Source organism: Eutrigla gurnardus (assembly GCF_963514095.1).
Source record: "Eutrigla gurnardus genome assembly, chromosome: 19".
NCBI classification, from domain to species: Eukaryota; Metazoa; Chordata; class Actinopteri; order Perciformes; family Triglidae; genus Eutrigla; species Eutrigla gurnardus.
The window spans coordinates 16,177,263-16,194,627 of NC_139930.1; the positions used below are offsets into that span (position 1 = coordinate 16,177,263).

General features: G+C 47.7%; 2 protein-coding genes across 4 annotated transcripts; both read right to left on the minus strand.

The window, feature by feature from the left end:
* Positions 1–1,415: 1,415 nt before the first annotated feature.
* Positions 1,416–4,535, minus strand: rpl17 (ribosomal protein L17). The gene is made up of 7 exons (XM_084035609.1): positions 4,472–4,535; positions 3,953–4,002; positions 3,736–3,776; positions 2,509–2,643; positions 2,203–2,301; positions 1,660–1,851; positions 1,416–1,488 (listed from the first exon to the last, which is right to left on the minus strand). Exons 2-7 carry the CDS (start codon positions 3,990–3,992, stop codon positions 1,441–1,443), a joined length of 555 nt encoding a protein of 184 aa, XP_083891735.1. The 5' UTR covers positions 3,993–4,002; positions 4,472–4,535; the 3' UTR covers positions 1,416–1,440.
* A 1,003-nt stretch (positions 4,536–5,538) lies between these two features.
* Positions 5,539–17,296, minus strand: mfhas1 (multifunctional ROCO family signaling regulator 1). Of its 3 annotated transcripts, none has more exons than XR_014598944.1 (3): positions 13,967–17,296; positions 7,028–7,838; positions 5,539–5,773 (listed from the first exon to the last, which is right to left on the minus strand). XR_014598944.1 is itself a non-coding variant. In XM_084035720.1 (2 exons), exons 1-2 carry the CDS (start codon positions 16,953–16,955, stop codon positions 7,714–7,716), a joined length of 3,114 nt encoding a protein of 1,037 aa, XP_083891846.1. In that variant the 5' UTR covers positions 16,956–17,296; the 3' UTR covers positions 5,934–7,713. The 3 variants fall into 3 exon arrangements, 1 of the variants encoding a protein (XP_083891846.1); XR_014598945.1 differs by lacking the exon at positions 5,539–5,773 and having other exon boundaries at positions 5,941–7,135; positions 7,630–7,838; XM_084035720.1 differs by lacking the exon at positions 5,539–5,773 and having other exon boundaries at positions 5,934–7,838.
* Positions 17,297–17,365: the final 69 nt, after the last annotated feature.

Here is a 17,365-nt window from a genome sequence, read left to right on the forward strand (position 1 = left end):
AAGCACAAGTACCTCAAATGTATTGCATTGTGGTAGTACTTGCTTTCCCTGTGAGGACGTTTCAGAGTACATTTGTGTATTTCTACCTGGATCGACAGTACGTTTTATAAGAGAACTTGTTGTAATTAAATATTAAATGCGTCACTCAGATTCTTCCAGTCGGCAGGTCGAGTCAAATTTGGAATGTTTCCAACACTCAGGCCCCTCCCCCTCTACCACAGAGCTCCTCCGCTCCCTCCCATCGAGTGCTCGTCAGTGCGCGCGCACCAGATTCTGTGAACGCGCCCGTGTCTTCTCTCGATAAACGGCATGGAGTACACGCTACACAGAGGTAGGCTGGCTAGCTTATTCATAGATAGCAGCTGCTAACGTCATTTAGCCTGTGATATTGTAACGATATTGTTAAGTATAAAAACCACAGAAATACCTCAACATTATACTTTTAATACAGTACACTGCAGATTTGCCCTCTACAACATCGCAGGTTTCGGTCTTTCCTCACAAACGACAACGCAACTCCTGGTCCACCTGATGGTCATCTCCCGGCCTCGGCCACTAAACCACTGCAGCGTATCCAGATACATTGTATGTTCTTACCTGTAGTACTTCGATCACAGTACTATTGTACTTCAGGTATTCTTGCTGAAGAGCTACTTTAAAGGAGTCATCACCTGGAAATCGCAATTTCTCTTGTTAAAACATGCATATCTGTGTTTGACCTCAGTTGAAACTTGCCTGAAAGGCTGGAGTTTGAAAGTGGCGCCGTTTTTTCGCTTCTGCTCTTTTTCCGAACAGGAATAGCACACAAGGGTGTGCATTCCTAAAGCACGAGATTTTGATTCTGCGCCTTCGGTGACGTCACCGTGGCGGCTACTTGCATAAGCCCACCCCTCTTTCACCACCCAACCCCGTCCGCTACCTGAAATCGCCGAAGCGCCGCCATTATGTTTTGGAGTCTGCATGCAGGCAAGCCCCCCCCCGGCTCTGTCCTTCCTGCGGCGAATCAACGCGCGCCTCATTACATATTATACAATGCACATCCGGACCAGTCAAAACCTCGCGCGTAATCTCGCGTGATAAAATCGCGGTACGAAAAAGGGTCAGAACAAGCTCAATGTTTGATTAAAATTTTTTTTTTTTTTTTCTAATAAGTTTTACGAATTGATCCAAAGCGATCCAAGGGGGGCTGGATACGTATAAAACCAGGTGATGACTCCTTTAACACTTGTTTTTGTTTCTAACCCTTACTTTCTCTGCGATGTTGTGGTCTCTTTCCACAAATGTACTTATTGTCTGCTAAATGTAAAATAACTACTACTAATAATTCTAAAGTTTGTTGTGCAACAAGTTAACAAACCAGCTAAAGTTGATGTTTATAAATAATGAGGTAGAATGAGGCAGCTGGAGACGTGGAGTGTGTATTACAGGAGATTTATTAGTTTATTCGCGGGCCATCAGCTTCTGCTTCTTCAGCTTCTTCTGTGAAACCTGAAAACAAACCAGAGTTAGATCCCGACAGGAAACAGGAAGTAGCTGCTGACCAGCGTCAGCTGCTCAGAGTACATTAGTGTGTTTTCATGGTTCATCCAAAGGTGTCCTAAGTAGTCATCAGTGCAGCCGCATGGCCCCGCCACCCCCTTCGCCGCAGCGACCCCGTACCTTCTTCTTCTGGGCCACCTCCTCCTCTGGCTTGGGGACGATCTGCTCCTTCTCCGTCAGGATCATCTCGATGTGGCACGGCGAGCTCATGTAGGGGTTGATGCGGCCGTGGGCACGGTATGTACGCCGCCGCATCTTGGGAGCCTTGTTCACCTGGATGTGCTCGATGACCAGGGAGTCCACGTCCAGACCCTGAAACCACATGACAACCCCTTGATCCAAACTGAAGGCTGGTTGACGGCCGAGACCAAGAGGCTTCACACTCAAACTGAACTCTGACATTTATGATGCATATCCATATTTATACATGTATTAATGATCATGTGACTCAGTGGAGACCAGAGCGCTCAGATTCAACTGTGTTTTCATGGTTTATACAAAGGTGTCCTAAAAGGTCATCACCGCGCTCCACTTCACTGAGACACCAGGTTAGTAATGAACATTAATCTATAAACAATGGATTATATTCATCTATAGATATATCCCAGCGTACCTTTTAGATTATGTACATTCATCTATAAATATTACAGATAATAGTCTTACCTTGAGCTCAGCGTTGCTCTCGGCGTTCTTCAGCATGTGGAGGAGGAACTCGGCGCTTTTCTTGGGCCAGCGACCCTGAGTCCATCCAAACTGTTTGGCCTGTGAACATCAAACAGTCGGTTACAAGAGTCCAGGGGGCCCAGGTGGTCTACATGTCCACAGAAGCTGCTCAGATTAATAGTTTTTAGTTTCATGTTTGATCCAAAGGTGTCCTAAGATTGTCATCACTGCAGCTGTGGGGGGAGGAGGACCCCCCCCCCCCCCCGGTGGAAACAATCCAACACGAGGACCTCTGGACCCGCTCACCTGAGCACAGCGGCCCACGCCGCCGTTGTAGCGCCTGAAGGGGACACACTGGTGCTTGACGACGACATCCCTCAAGTACTTGTTGGCCTTGCGGATGTGCATGCCCTTGATGGCCTGAGCTGTCTCACGGGTGTTCTGGTGAGGAAAACAAGCGCACACACACCGTCATGACCCAAACCACGTTAGAACACAAGCCTCCAGCGACTCTTGAAGAAACCAGCATCACAATGTCAGGACAGTTGATTGATTACACACACACACACACACACACACACACACACACACATATATATATAGATACCGATATATTAATATATATTTATGCAATATATTAATATATAAAGATATAATCTATACGATATTGCCGATTATGTGATAATGACAAAGTTTAGTGAAGTTGCATCTCTTAAGTTTTTTTTTTTTTTAATTACTAGGAACACTTTATTAATTTAGTTCTCGCATTACAGATTTTCCGGACTTCCACCGACTACAAAGCTGAATCTCCTTTACCGACGATGAACACTGTATTCACCATTGTCTTATAATAATAAATCCATTAATGTGAGCTTCAAGTACATAACTTAGTCTTCACTGAATTTGAATGCAACAACTCAAGAAATATCGGGTAGAGAAAAATACAGCGTGAGAAATACCCAGGGTTCCTCCTCCACCTTCTCCAAAGTCACATTCAAGCACTTCAAGGTGCATTTCCAGCCCCTTCCAGCTGTGGTAAACTCCATATTTGTATCAATCCAATAGTCAGTATTCAGTCTACTTATTATTGCACTTGTTCATCACATTAAATGAGATGTTATTGTCCTATAAACAACCAACATGGTGTTTGGAGACAGCTTTTTACAGAAGGACCACAAATAAAAGGAAAACTAATTCCACTAACAGATCTACAGAAATATAATCAATTGTTTTCATCATCAAGTCATTTTTCAGGCAGAAATGTCAGAAAATGCTGTTTTCAGTCCCTCAGATATGGAGATCTTCTCTTCTCTGCTCTATCATATATGTCATCACATAGAACACACATTTCAAGCACTTTACTCTAAATCCAAGCACTTTTCAAACCTTGAAAACACCACACTAAAATTCAAGTGTTTTCCAGGATTTCCAGCACCAACCCTGGACATTAGATTTGATAAGACGACTTTAGCCCCCCTGATACTCAGGACATCCTGGAGTTATAACCCATGTGGACTGGGATTCAGGTCTTACCTTGAAGTGAACCCGGAGGTTGGAGCCCCTCGACTTGCATGCTGCAATGAGAAACCAGCAGAGATCAGAAGAGTCCGGGACTCGCGGTCTGAACCAGAACCGCGTCCAGCAGCTCAGACATAAAGTTATTTTCATGGTTCATCCAAAGGTGTCCTAAGATGTCATCACAGCTAGCATGCTAACGGCTAACACCAATAGGTCCCCGGATGTTACTCACATTTAGTCGGGTTCTCGGGGTCAAGCGAGTAGCGGACCATGTTCAGATATCTGGAGGAGCATTAAAATCAGAGGCATTAAAACCAGAGGCATTAAAACAGTTATTAACGTCATCATTACAGTAATTACTGCTGCCAGGATTAGCTCGTGTTAGCTTCAGCTACAGTACAACCAACACACACACGAACCCCCGCGGGACCGACCAGAACCTACAGGCAACTTCTTCAAAACACACACGGGCCGAGTTGGACAGAAACACGCGTTTAACGGAGGTTCGATGCCGGCGTGTCAGCGGACGGAGAGCCAACATGGCGGAGAGCTAACGTGTTAGCCTCCACACCGGCATCTTCACTATCTTCCATTAAAACACGATTCCCGCCTCCAAACAAACAAATGTAACATCATCGAGCGTCTTTAAAGACTATTAGCAAAACTCAGACGGTTAAAACAGCAGGATGGTGCAGATTTAGAAAAGATTTAAATCAGATTCGGGTCTGCATCTGCGGGACTGTTGTCCTACCTCTGAGGCCGCGGAAGGAAGAGGAAGAGCCGGGGAACGCGCTGCCCTTCTTCCGCTTCTTACAGGATCACCGCCCCCTGGCGGTCGGGAGGAGGAGGAGGATGGGCGGCGGCGGCTGGGTGCAGTGAGCGCGTTTAGACAGCAGGTGGGGGTGTATCACACATCACACGTCACATGAGTTTACCGGAGAAACATCCGGGACCAATTGTCACTAGTAGTTCAGTACATTGACTCAAGTGTATTTTGTAGATGTGTAATATCACAATTTAATGTATAAATGTAATTTTATACTTTGAACATGAGACTTATAATATTGAATCTGTTGTTAATTTATGACTTTATTTGGTACATTTTATTTGCACAGATGTAAAGTAACAAAAACTATCCCCAACTCTATTCATAGATAGAATCTCTCAAATTAGTAAAACTCTCAAACTAATTTATTTATAGAATATTAATACGTTCTTTATATATTTATTTTATATGGTATGGTTACAGGAACTTTTTTATCCCCATTTATTTATTTTCTTTTTATCAATGTATTTTTAAGTCATTTTTATGTAGAGTACATGTCTGATCTGCTGTATATGTGAAATTATTAAATAAAGTTTGTAAAAAAAAAGAGAAAAATAATACATTTACTCCAGTGCTAGTGTAGTCCACTGTAGTGTGTCCAGTGTAGATGTACTTTATTTCAGTATTTCCATGTCCTGCTACTTCCTATTTCTTTTCCAAATGTACTTTATAATGAAATTAAACTTTATTTCAGACACACACGTCCATATAAATAAAATATGATAAAACTATGAATGAATGAATAATTAATACAACACAAGGACACAGCACAGAGGTGACATATTTATCCGACAGCTTTATTTATTTTATATTAAAACGTATTAAAGATGATCATGAAGATGTATTATTATAGATTAAACTAAGAGCAGTACTGCACCTTCAGTTCTTACAGTATCTTACCTGCTCATTGAGTGTGTTTGTGCTACACATGCATATATGAATCAGTATGTGTGATGATGAAGACGTATTGATCAGAAAGCACACAGTGGGACTAAAGCCAGGTATTGATTTATTTGGTATTTCATGTTGTTCACTGTAGAAAAGTCACCGTGAGTCATGCAGACTGTAAATAACACACAGCTCGAGTGGCAACGTACAAAAATAAAGATATTATTTACATGGACACAGTTCAGTGAAAAACATCCGGAGACAAAGACCTGATCCTCCAGTCTGGAGTCTCCAGTCTGGATCCGTGGCAGTAGAGTCCATGTGGTACCGTGACATCATCTAGCCGGGGGGGAGAGAGGGAAGAAAGGAGAGAGAAAGAGAGAGAGAGAGAGAGAGAGAGAGAGAGAGAGAGAGAGAGAGAGAGAGGGGGGGGGAGAGAGAGGGAGGGAGAGAGAGAGGAGAGAGAGAGAGAGAGAGGAGAGAGAGAGAGAGAGAGAGAGAGAGAGAGAGGGAAGAGAGAGAGGGGGAGAGAGAGAGGGGGAGAGAGAGGGGGGAGAGAGAGAGAGGGGATAGAAAGAGGGGGGGAGAGTGGGAGAGAGAGGGGGGAGAGAGAGGGGGAGAGAGGGGGGGTGAAAGCTGATTGGACAGAACCATCTCGTTCTCGACCTCATTAAAAGTCTTGGTCCCTGTGGCCACGCCCACTTGTGGACCATCAGGGCTTCCTGCTGGTTGCTATGGGAACTGGAGGTTTGGTTCACCTTCTCACCGCTGTGGAGCTGCTGCTGCGTCACTAGCATCGGTTAGCTTAGCCACACTAAACATGACAAAACAGCTGATTTCAACCAATCGATCAAAACAGACACACAAAGCTTTATTTACAAACAGTGTGATAAACAATAAAAAGTCAATCATTGTCTTTGATTTCATTCATAATTTATGATTTCTTTTCTTTTTAATTACGTTGTAATTATTTATATCATTTGAATGTTTGTTTGAGAAGTTATTTGTACATAATTAAATACATTAACTCCAGCATGGTACTTCTGTACAGGAAGTACTTGTACTTTACATGAGTAAACATCTGTGAGGTGAATAAATTAATATATTTTGTCTCATTATAGAAGAAAAGGCCAGCAGAATATAAAGTGATCGACATGAATGTATCGATGATTATAATAATATCATATATATTATTCTGCATCATGAGGACTTTTACTTTTGTTAACTTTATTTTGATGCTTCTTTACTTTGATGTTAGTTTCAACTAAGGACTTTTATTTTGTAGTATTTCCACAGTGTGGTATTCATACTTTTAGTGCAGTAAAGGATGTGAGTACTTCGTCCACCACGATGGCAGACCACTGAGCCATGCTAACGGCTTCACTGGTTTCCAGTCTTGATGCTAAGCTAAGCTCAGACACAGCAGCAGCTCCAGTCGACGGAGACATATTTACACGTGTGAATCATTGAAGGAACTTGAACTCATCTTCATGCTTTTCAGAGAAACTGAATAGTCCACAGCGAGCGCTGGTTCCCGACCGCGCCATGACCTTTCTCACCTCTGACCCTGAGCGTCTCACTCGGAGTACAAACCTGGGAAAGTTCAGGAAAAACATTTATTGTCCGAGGTGATGTGTGATGCTACAGTTTGTTCCTTGAATCCTGTTGATGTGGTGAGACGACGGAGCCGCAGCTGGCAGCCTGCAGCACAGACATGCGGCAGTTAGCATGAATATTAATATAAATATTATCAGCATTATTACAAATTATTACAAACGAAACGGAGGAAGAAGAGGGATCTGGTACGTTGAGGACTTTATACTCAAACTAAAATGATTAGCATTAGCACTAGTGATTAGCATGAGCTAATGTAAAGGTCCACCATGAACAGTGTTAGAAACAGTATAGACCCAGACCAGCAGATCATGTGCTGCTCTTCATGTTCTGGAATTTTAGCATGGAATTAGCATGCTAGCTAGCTAACTAGCTACCTATCATGCTAAGTATCTATCTAGCATGCTAACTAGCCAGCTGCTAAATGAGTGAAACGTTTTCTTTTCACATTTTGACTGAATTTTCAGGCTTCCACCAAAAACCCTGATTTCAATCAGACTGGTTCAGCTCCTCGTCTGTGATTGGCTGCTCCTGCTCTGATCATGTGATTGATCATCAGCCGAGTGATCATGAACCCGTACATGTGAGGCGGTGGTCCAGGTGCTGCCTTCAGGGACCGGTCCGCGTGGTGGGGGAGGGGTGGGGGAGGCGAGCCGGCCCTCGGATCACTTGGGGCTGACCACGGTGGGGGTCGGAGGGTAGACCAGGGCCACGTTGACCCGCTCCGAGCCGTTCTTTGGACAGATGATCTCGGTCAGACCTTCAGGTCTCAGCTGACTCAGCAGCTCACCTGGAACAACAACAACATAACAACATCATCATCATATATATATCATATATCATATATATATATATATATATATATATTATATATATATATATATATATATATACTGTATGTATATATATACACTGTATATAATATATACTGTATGTATATATATATACACTGTATATATATATATATATATATATATATATATATATATGACTTAAAGATTGAAATATGAAACTTCACATCCACTGATGTTTTCTGAATTAACAAACAAACAGAGTCGCCTGGAGGAACACAACTGGCCTATTTTCTTCATCATCAAACAATGAGGGCTAAAACCAGATTAATGTACTAATCTACCCTCTACAGACCAACCTGCCCCTCTCCAGGACTTACACCCCCCAACCTGCCCCTCTCCAGGACTTAGACCCCCCAACCTGCCCCTCTCCAGGACTTACACCCCCCAACCAGGAAATACACTGTTTCATCTTGTCTCCTGCGGGAGGAACTCAATACAACACTATGAAACATCTACTGCGGGTACACAGTGTACTAAACATAGTACTACAGTAGGTACACAGTGTAATACACACAGTACTACAGCAGGTACACAGTGTACTACACACACTACTACAGCAGGTACACAGTGTACTACACACAGTCAGTAGTACTCGGCCGTGCTGTAGGAGACGGTCATGTTCTATGAAGCAATACTTTACCATCAGTTATTGATCCTGATTGTTCTCTGTCTGCAGCTGATTGGTCTGCTGGACTGAAGCCAGAGAGACTGGACCTGTTCCTGGTTCCTGGACCTGCTCCTGGATCTTTTCCTGGACCTGTTCCTGGATCTCTGACTGTAGCTGTGACTCAGAGATCCACTCAGAGATCCGTTCTAAATACTGTTAGTTGACTGGTCTGGAACCAGCAGGCTGTTAAACCCTGAGTCTTGTCTGCAGGTGTTCCTCCACCCTGCATTCTGCCCAGAAGCCTTCATCCAGGAGGAGGAGGAGGAGGAGAGGGGGGGGGGGAGGAGGCGGAGGGGAGGAGGCGGAGGTGCTGCATTCAAAGTAAAACTGAACCTTTGAACACGAACGGATCAAATATGTGAATATTTCTTTTTTTCTGCTGCTGGAAATCAGCTGATGACCAAACATCCAACTGGTCCTGGATCAGGTCCTGGATCAAGTCCTGGTTCAGGTCAGAGCCTAATAATCCCCCCCCCCCCTCCGCCCAAGGAAGCTGCTGGTCTGGTTTCTCCCGCAGCCATAGAAGGAAGGAAGCTCTTCAGCTTCACTTCCTGTCTCCAGGAAACTCACTTCCTGTCCTATTGTGAGAGGACGACCAGCGTTTGTTCTGCTGCTACAAATATTCATATAAATATTTATAAAACAAACGTGTTTTATTGAACATGAAGGACTGGTGTAAATCCTGCCGTCTGCCAGCAGACCAGATTAAGATTAAGGCCGTTCAGATAATCTGACAACACATCGGAGCTGGAATATGAACACAGACCTCTTCTGGACTCCTTAAATCTGGGACCCTAACTGGACTTCCTGGACCGGGTCTCATGGTGAACCAACAGGACCTCCATAGTCCTGGTTCCAGTACCATGCGGTGGATCTGGTCCCTCATCTATTTAAACAAATACATATATTTCTGCTGAGGGAGGGTCACATGACCCGTCAGCTGTTAACCAGGTCACACTGACGGTCCACAAGAACAAAAGATCAGATGTGAGCTGGGATCCGCTTACCGAGGTTTCAGGGGAAAATAAGGTCTAATCCACCTTCTGTAAGCCTGCTGCTCCCATGATGCACTGGGCTAGGAACCCTGATGCTCCCATGATGCACTGGGATAGGAACCCTTTTGCTCCCATGATGCACTGGGCTAGGAATCCAGCGCTCCAGTAAACTGCTGATAACTATGTTCAGGGTCGAAGGTCAGCCGGCCCATTCTCCTCGGTTTCCATGGTTACACTACTAACAGCTCATTCACTGCTGACTCCATGGCAACACTATAGTAGTGGTATGGAATCTGTCCGGACCCTGGAACAGGTCTGGTTATGACCCGGGTCTCCGCTGGAACCAGTCAGTCAGGTGACTCAGCGGGGGGGGAGGGGCCTGTTTCAGGACCAACCCTCTGAAACCGTTTATATTGGATTCTATTTGTTTTCCTTACATTCATTATTTCATATTAGAACATTTAAAGTAGTCGAGGCTGTAATATCATGTCATGTGACCTTTGAGGTCGACTCAGAAACCAGAGCGCTGCTCTACGAATAGTCCTGGATCAGGTTCCAGCCTGAGGAGGATTTAAAGGAGCCCCCCCACACACTCTCTCTCTCACACACACACACACACACACACACACACACACACACACACACACACACACACACCTACACACCTACACACACACACACACACACACACACACACACACACACACACACACACACACACTACACACCTACACACACACACACACACACACACACACACACACACACACACACACACACACACACACACACACACACACACACACACACACACACACACACACACACACACACACACACCTAAGTGAAGACTAGACAGGTTCAGTTCAGGCTTCTTACATAATCTGCTGATCAACAACATCTGATGCCAATAGAAACCATGCAGGTATATGTGGTTCACATGGTTCTATATATATCTCATAAATAAATGCCATGGAGTTTGACCGGTCAGATACAGTGACAGTTCAGACCAGAGACCAGAGACCGATCAGACCCTCTGACATCAGCAGTGGACTCAGGAATGTGTGGTCGACTTCCACAGCGGAGGAAACACCAGAAATAACTCAGCGGGCCTCACATCCACATCAAGGTCCTGGTCCAGATCCAGAGCCTGAGACCAGATGTGTGTGACAGCAGGAAGGACTGTAGAGGTCCTTGATGTGTTACAGAGACCAGATCAGTAGACGGAGACCACGACGAGCAGCTGGAGAGTCCTCTCCAGGACTAGAAAGACTCGGCTAAGACCTGGTCTCCCTTCAAAGTTTCATGGGTTCTTAAAATAGCTGAACTCTCATTTCTATTATTGAGAAACGTCTGATCACCGTTGTTCCTGTTGTCTCTCCGAGGTTCAGGTCTGGATCCCTGACAGGTCTCAACTAGTCCGGAGGAATCCAGCGAGCGGTCACATGACTGCAAACCAATCACTTCCTGTCTGAGTCACAGTTAGGAGGCGGACATGTTGGAACATGCTTGTTTATCTGGATCAGATTTCTCTCATGAAGTAAATGAACAATATTAGACCTCAAAACAAATCAATCATTATGGATTATTGATGGACAGATCAGTAAAACTTCTTCATAATAATTCATTCAGATTACAAATAAAATATAAACTTTACTAAAAGCCAATTATTTCTGTCTGTAGAGAGACAGGAAGTCAAAGAGAATGCTGCTTCCTGTCAGATAAAAGGAGCTGCCTCGCTGCTCATCCACTGCCTTTAATCCCGACTGTAATCCTGTAACTGGATTAAGATTAGCAGCGAGTCGGACTGAGAAGGAAGATCCAAGCAGGAGTGAAAGTGCTGCAACACGACGGCCTCTCCACACTCTATACAAACCATGTCTCTATATATAGTTTAGATATATATATATATATATATATATACATATGCATATATAAATATACATATATGCCCACGTGGGCTGGTTCACCACAGCTGGAGGAACCAAAATAAAGTATTGATCTGTGATTTAATATCAATAACCAGATGAAAAGGATGCTGAAATAACTCCATCATGATGGGGATCAGTAAAACGTGCTGAGTCATGCTTTGTTAGGTCTGTCCTGCAAGACCACAAGATAACTACTGTTAAAACGCTGGTTTTCTGAATGGAGTCTGGTTGATGGGTGCTAGGCTACGCTAACATTGTAGCTGCTCCATCAACACTCCAAATAAGGTCATCTAGACATAAATACAGGAGAGACCTTGTTGTTTGGACCACAGACAGTCTCTGGTTCCTCCACATAGTCTGGTCTGGTCTCTGGACTCATGTGGTCTACTATCTAGACCTCTATCCAGACCTCCGTGTCCATCAGCTGTTGACGCAGTGAATGAGATGATAACATATTGATTTATAAATCACTGAAACATTAAAAACCAACGGAGACAAAAACAAAACACCAACTTCCACTTTCTTCTCCTCTGTGGAGCCGCAAATATCATGTCCTTAAAAGGCCAAACCAGAGCCCGAGGTGTGTGTGTGTGTGTGAGAGTGAGTGTGTGTGTGTGTGTGAGAGTGAGTGTGTTTGTGTGTGTGAGAGAGTGTGTGTGCGTGTCACTGTGTGTGTGACTGTGTGTATGTGTGTGTACCTGCATGTGTCTATGTGGTTCTGGATGTCGACTGGATTTTCTAACATACTTTCATTCAGAACGTGTTTGTAGCAGAAGTATTATACTAAGTAGTAATACAACAGTGTAGTAATACCAGTGTAAAAATACTCTCACTGCGTTCAAATACATCATAATGTACTTAAAGTACCAGAAGTACTCATTCAGCTGCTTAAATCACTTCCTGTTTATTCTGTTGACGAGAATGAGGTCATGAATGCAGCACAAACAGAGTCCGTAGAGGTCACGCCGAGGTCACACTCAGACGCCAACATCATCACATCCTTCCGTCCCAGCATGCATCATGTTCTAGCGTTCGTTATTCCAGGAATATAACTCAACTAAATCGTCTGTATGTTTTATTCTGCTTCCTGCAAACCGACTGATTATTGATTATGTATCAGATTAATCACATCAGCTCGCCACAATAAAAGCTGTAAAAAAAAAAACCCTGAGTGCCTCGGGTCTAGCAGGAAGTCACCTATCAGACCGCCACAATAAAAGCTGTAAAAAAACCCTGAGTGCCTCGGGTCTAACAGGAAGTCATCAGACCGCCAACGCCTCCTCTAAAGGCGCTCCATCTCCACTCCTTCTCAATGTTCTGACAGAATCAAACGTTTCCATGACTCGCTGGTTGAAGACCCGGGCTGCTTACAGCGATGACATCATAGGATGGTTACCATGACATCATTCTCACAGTCCAGAGACAAACAGATGACCTCATCACTGACTGAGCTTCCTGGCATCAACATCATCATCATCATCATCATCATCATCATCACCATCATCACTCTCATTACCTTCATCATCATCTTCATCATCACCATCTTTAATCTCACAGATTTGAAGCTTCTTCTTGGAAACAAACAGTTTGTTACTGATAGGCATTCAGGCTCCGTGTGGACATCTGACCACCAATCAAAGTCCGTCCTCAGCAATTCAACCAAAACACCCAAAGCAGCTCTGACCTTCGACCCCGACACGAATACAACAAACAAACAACCGTACGCACGATTTGATTGCAAAGAGAAACATTTCAGATACAAACGAACAAAAACACGCATTTCACAGAAAGTTTCAGTATACTAGAAACACACACACACACACACACACACACACACACACACACACACACACACACACACACACACACACACACACACACACACACACACACACACACACACACAGAGTGGGAGTGACTCTTTATAAACAGTCATGTGACCTGTACATCACCATGGATACCAAGTAAACAAACATCACCCTCCTCTTCTGAACATTCACTCTGATTAAAGATGATCAATGTGATCCATCAATCTGCTAATTATTTGCTGCAAACATCAACTATTTGACTTTATTGATTAATCAACTAATCGTTAGGTTCAAATAATACAGACGAAAAAGAAATCGTATTTGCGGAAAATAATCTGAAGAAATTGATTATAATAAATGTTTAGTTGGCCTAATTAATTATATCAAACTTTCATTTTTCCTAATTAACATGTGTAATAATGTGATATATTTAGATTTTACTCATGATGTTCTCTGGTGTGGGATGAATGTATTTTTTTCTTAGTTAATCAATTCCTCTTTTTAGATTTTGGATCAAACTAAATATTGTAATTATATTCAACCATAGATGCACGTATGTTTATGACAGTATCCACTAGAATCTGTTTTCAGGACACAACCAGCACTCAACTGTGTGTGGCTGGTGCAGTGATGCATGCTGGGTACCGGTGTGGGTTGAGTTACCTGGGAAGGCGTGCGGGCTGCCCGAGCCTCTCTTCAGGCACTTGGAACAAAGGACGTGGACGGAGTAGAGCAGGCCGGGCCACTCCTGCAGCAGCGCGTTCAGCTCCTCCACCAGCGGCGTCACCGCCTGCCACGCCGTCCAGATGTTGGGCAGCGAGGCGTGGCTGGCGATGGACAGGGTCTCCGGCTGCAGTGGGCCGCCGGGGGCGCGGTGGCTGATGACCACGGGGACCTTCCCCCGGTAGGCGTGGATCTGCCGGCGGCCGTCAGACCGCTGCACCACGAGGCTGTTGATCTGCACACTGAAGCGGGCGAACAGTCCGGGGGGGAACAGCAGTGGGAAGCGGTACTGGATGTGCAGCTGCTCCACGGACAGGAAGTGACACAGAGGCGGGGCGCTGCAGTCTGGTAAGGCCTCCGCCCGCGGCTCCTCGCTGCTGACGTAGCTGGGGAACTTGTACCAGGCCGTGGCCCCATTCAGGGGCTTGCTGCGGGGCTTGTTGATGCAGTAGCAGATCCCCATCTTCTCCAGGAGCTCCAGGATCAGATGCAGGTCCTGCTGGGTCTGGATCAGCGGACGCAGCAGCAGCCGGATGACGTTGGACGGCAGCAGGCCGTGTTGGAGGAAGCCCTCCACGTGCTGCTGCAGGTGGGTCACCCGGAGCTCCTCCCCCTTCTCGTCCTCGATGACCAGGCTCACCCGGCCCTTGTCCCCCCTCTCGCCCTCCGAGAGGAGCCGGTCCAGCAGCGAGGACTCGTCCCTCTGGAAGAAGACGTTGAGGATGGCGATGAACTGGGGGAGGTTGTGAAAGACGTACTCCTTCAGGGTCAGGCTGTCCTCGAAGTACAGCAGCTTCCCGCTCTCATGCAGGTAGGACAGGACGCTCTGCAGCCGGTCCTCCGTCAGACCGGCCTGGAGGCCCAGACGAGCCGAGTCCCACCACGACAGCCACAGGTCTTTGGGCTTCAGGTGCAGCTCCTCCAGCATCTGCCAGGACTTGGGCAGCACGCGGTGGAGGTTGGGGAAGATGTCCTGGTGGTCTGCGATGGACGTGAGCTTGTCCCTCAGCCTCTGGACGTTGGTCTGGGTCTCGGTGCAGCTGACGCTCAGCACCGGGGACAGGATCTGTAGCCGGTGGTTCAGAATGTACTGCAGCTGGGACTTCCTGCGCCGCAGGTTCCTGTCGGAGACGCCGTAGAAGAGGACGTGAGGGCTGGAGGAGCGCACGTTGAAGCCCTGCTCCAGAGCCTGGTCCACCTGCAGAGCCAGACCCCTCAGGATCTGGACATCCCTCTTCTCCTGCAGCCCAATCTGCCGGTGGATGTCCAGCGTCTTCTCCTCCAGCTCCACCCTTCCACACAGGTCTGCATGCGTGCCCACCAGGCAGACCACAGCGTGGGGCACCTTGGCGCTGAGCAGGTGGAGGAAGTAGCCCACGTGGGCGTAGAAGTTCTGGGGCGCATACGCCTGAAGGTTGACCACAAGGACGTAGAGCGCCCCGGGGGACAGCAGGAAGGGTTTGATGAGGTCATAGTTCTGCTTCCCTGACAGATCGTAGACCAGGAAGGTGAGGCGGCGGTCAGCGTCCGCCACCCAGTTGGTCACCTCGATCCCTTTGTTTCCCTGGACGCCGTTCCCGTCCCGCCGCCGGCTCACCAGGCTCTGCCTCAGCCGGGTCTTCCCGGCATTGGTGGATCCCATCAGGACCAGCTTGAGGCGGGGCTTCACAGCGGGCTGCACGTGAGCCAGCTCCTTCTGATAGGCTGCGATGTAAGGGATCCCCTTCATGCAGACCTCGTAGGGGGGCTGTATCAGAGGGTTGTCCTTCACCTTCCAGATGTTCACCTTGGACAGCTTTCCAAAGTGGTCTGGGAGGATGGCGATCTGGTTCCCCTGCAGGACCAGCTCCTCCAGCCGCTCCAGCTCCACGATGGAGTCGGGCAGGTGGGTGATGCTGTTGTTGTCCAGCCACAGGTTGGCCAGCCGCCCCAGACCCCCCACCTCCTCTGGGATCTGGCTCAGTCTGTTCCTGCTCAGGTAGATCTCCTCCAGCCCCGTGATGCTCAGGATCACCTGGGGGAAGTCCTCAAACTCGTTGGAGGACAGATTGAGCATCTTGAGTCTGTGCAGACCGCCGAAGGCGGGGGGCAGCGCCGTGAGCTGGTTCCCGTCCAGCATCAGGCTCTCCAGCTGCTGCAGCAGGCAGAAGGAGTCCGGCAGCCGGGTCATGTGCAGGCTGCTGAGCCACAGGATCTTTATGGACCGCAGCTGCATCACGTCCGCCGGCAGCCCCTGGAACTTGTTCCCGGAGCAGTCCAGCTCCTCCAGCTCGCCGAGGGCCAAGATCTCAGGGGGGAACTGGTTCAGCTTGTTGTGGTCCGCGTCCAGGGTCCGCAGCCTGGCGAGGCCGGAGAAGGACTTGGGGAAGTTGTGCAGCTCGTTGAAGCTGATGTCCAGCTCCTCTAGAAGCTGCAGGGCCCCGATCTGAGCCGGCAGAGTCTGGATCTTGTTGTGGCTGATGCAGAGCTTCTTGAGCCCCCTCAGCAGCCCGACCCCCTCAGACAGGCTCCGCAGGCCGTTGTGGCTCACGTCTAGCTCCACCAGCTGCACCAGCTCGAACACCACCCGGGGGACCGCCGAGAACTTGTTCCTGCGCAGGACCAGGACCCGCAGGTTGTTGAGGGAGGACCCCAGCGCGTCCGGCAGCTCCTGCAGCGAGTTGTTGCCCAGGTTCAACACCTCCACGTCGGCCACGTCCTCCGGCAGGACGATCCGGTTGTCTTTGGAACAGAGGGTGAGCTGGCGAAGGTCGCTCCGCAGCTTCCGGGCGCGCAGGGCGGCATCCCTCCACAGCCGGGCCGTCCTCAGGTCGGTCTGCTTGTCCTCCATGGATCCGGAGCCCCCCTCCTCCCCACCCTCCTCCTTCTCCTCTTCCTCCTCTTTCTCCTCCTCCTCCTCCTCCTCCCTGTTATCACGGAGAGGCTTCATGGGGACGCAGCGGGCAGCATGGTGGACGGACCCGCCGCCGGAGCGCAGACAAAGGAGCGGTTCTGTGGCGGAGCGAGGCGGCGTGTCGACGGCGGCAGGAGGAGAGTCTGCGGCCGCGGAGGCATCCTCTTCCCCGGCGCCACTCAGCGGTATTCCGGCGGTCACAGGTCCCGGTTTAGACCACGATCCGAGGTCCGGGGCCGCCGCTGGTCTCCGTCCGTCCGCATCGCAGCAACGCGCCGTACTGCGGAGCTCTTCTCCCCGGGAAAACGTCCGTGTTTGTGTGAACTTTGCGAGCCGCTCGTTCTCTTCCTGGGAGCGGAGGAGTGGAGGCGAGGCGGCCGCTTCACTGCGTCAGATCCCTGGTCCCTCCTCCCTTTCTCCTCCTCCTCCTCCCTCTTGCTGCTGGG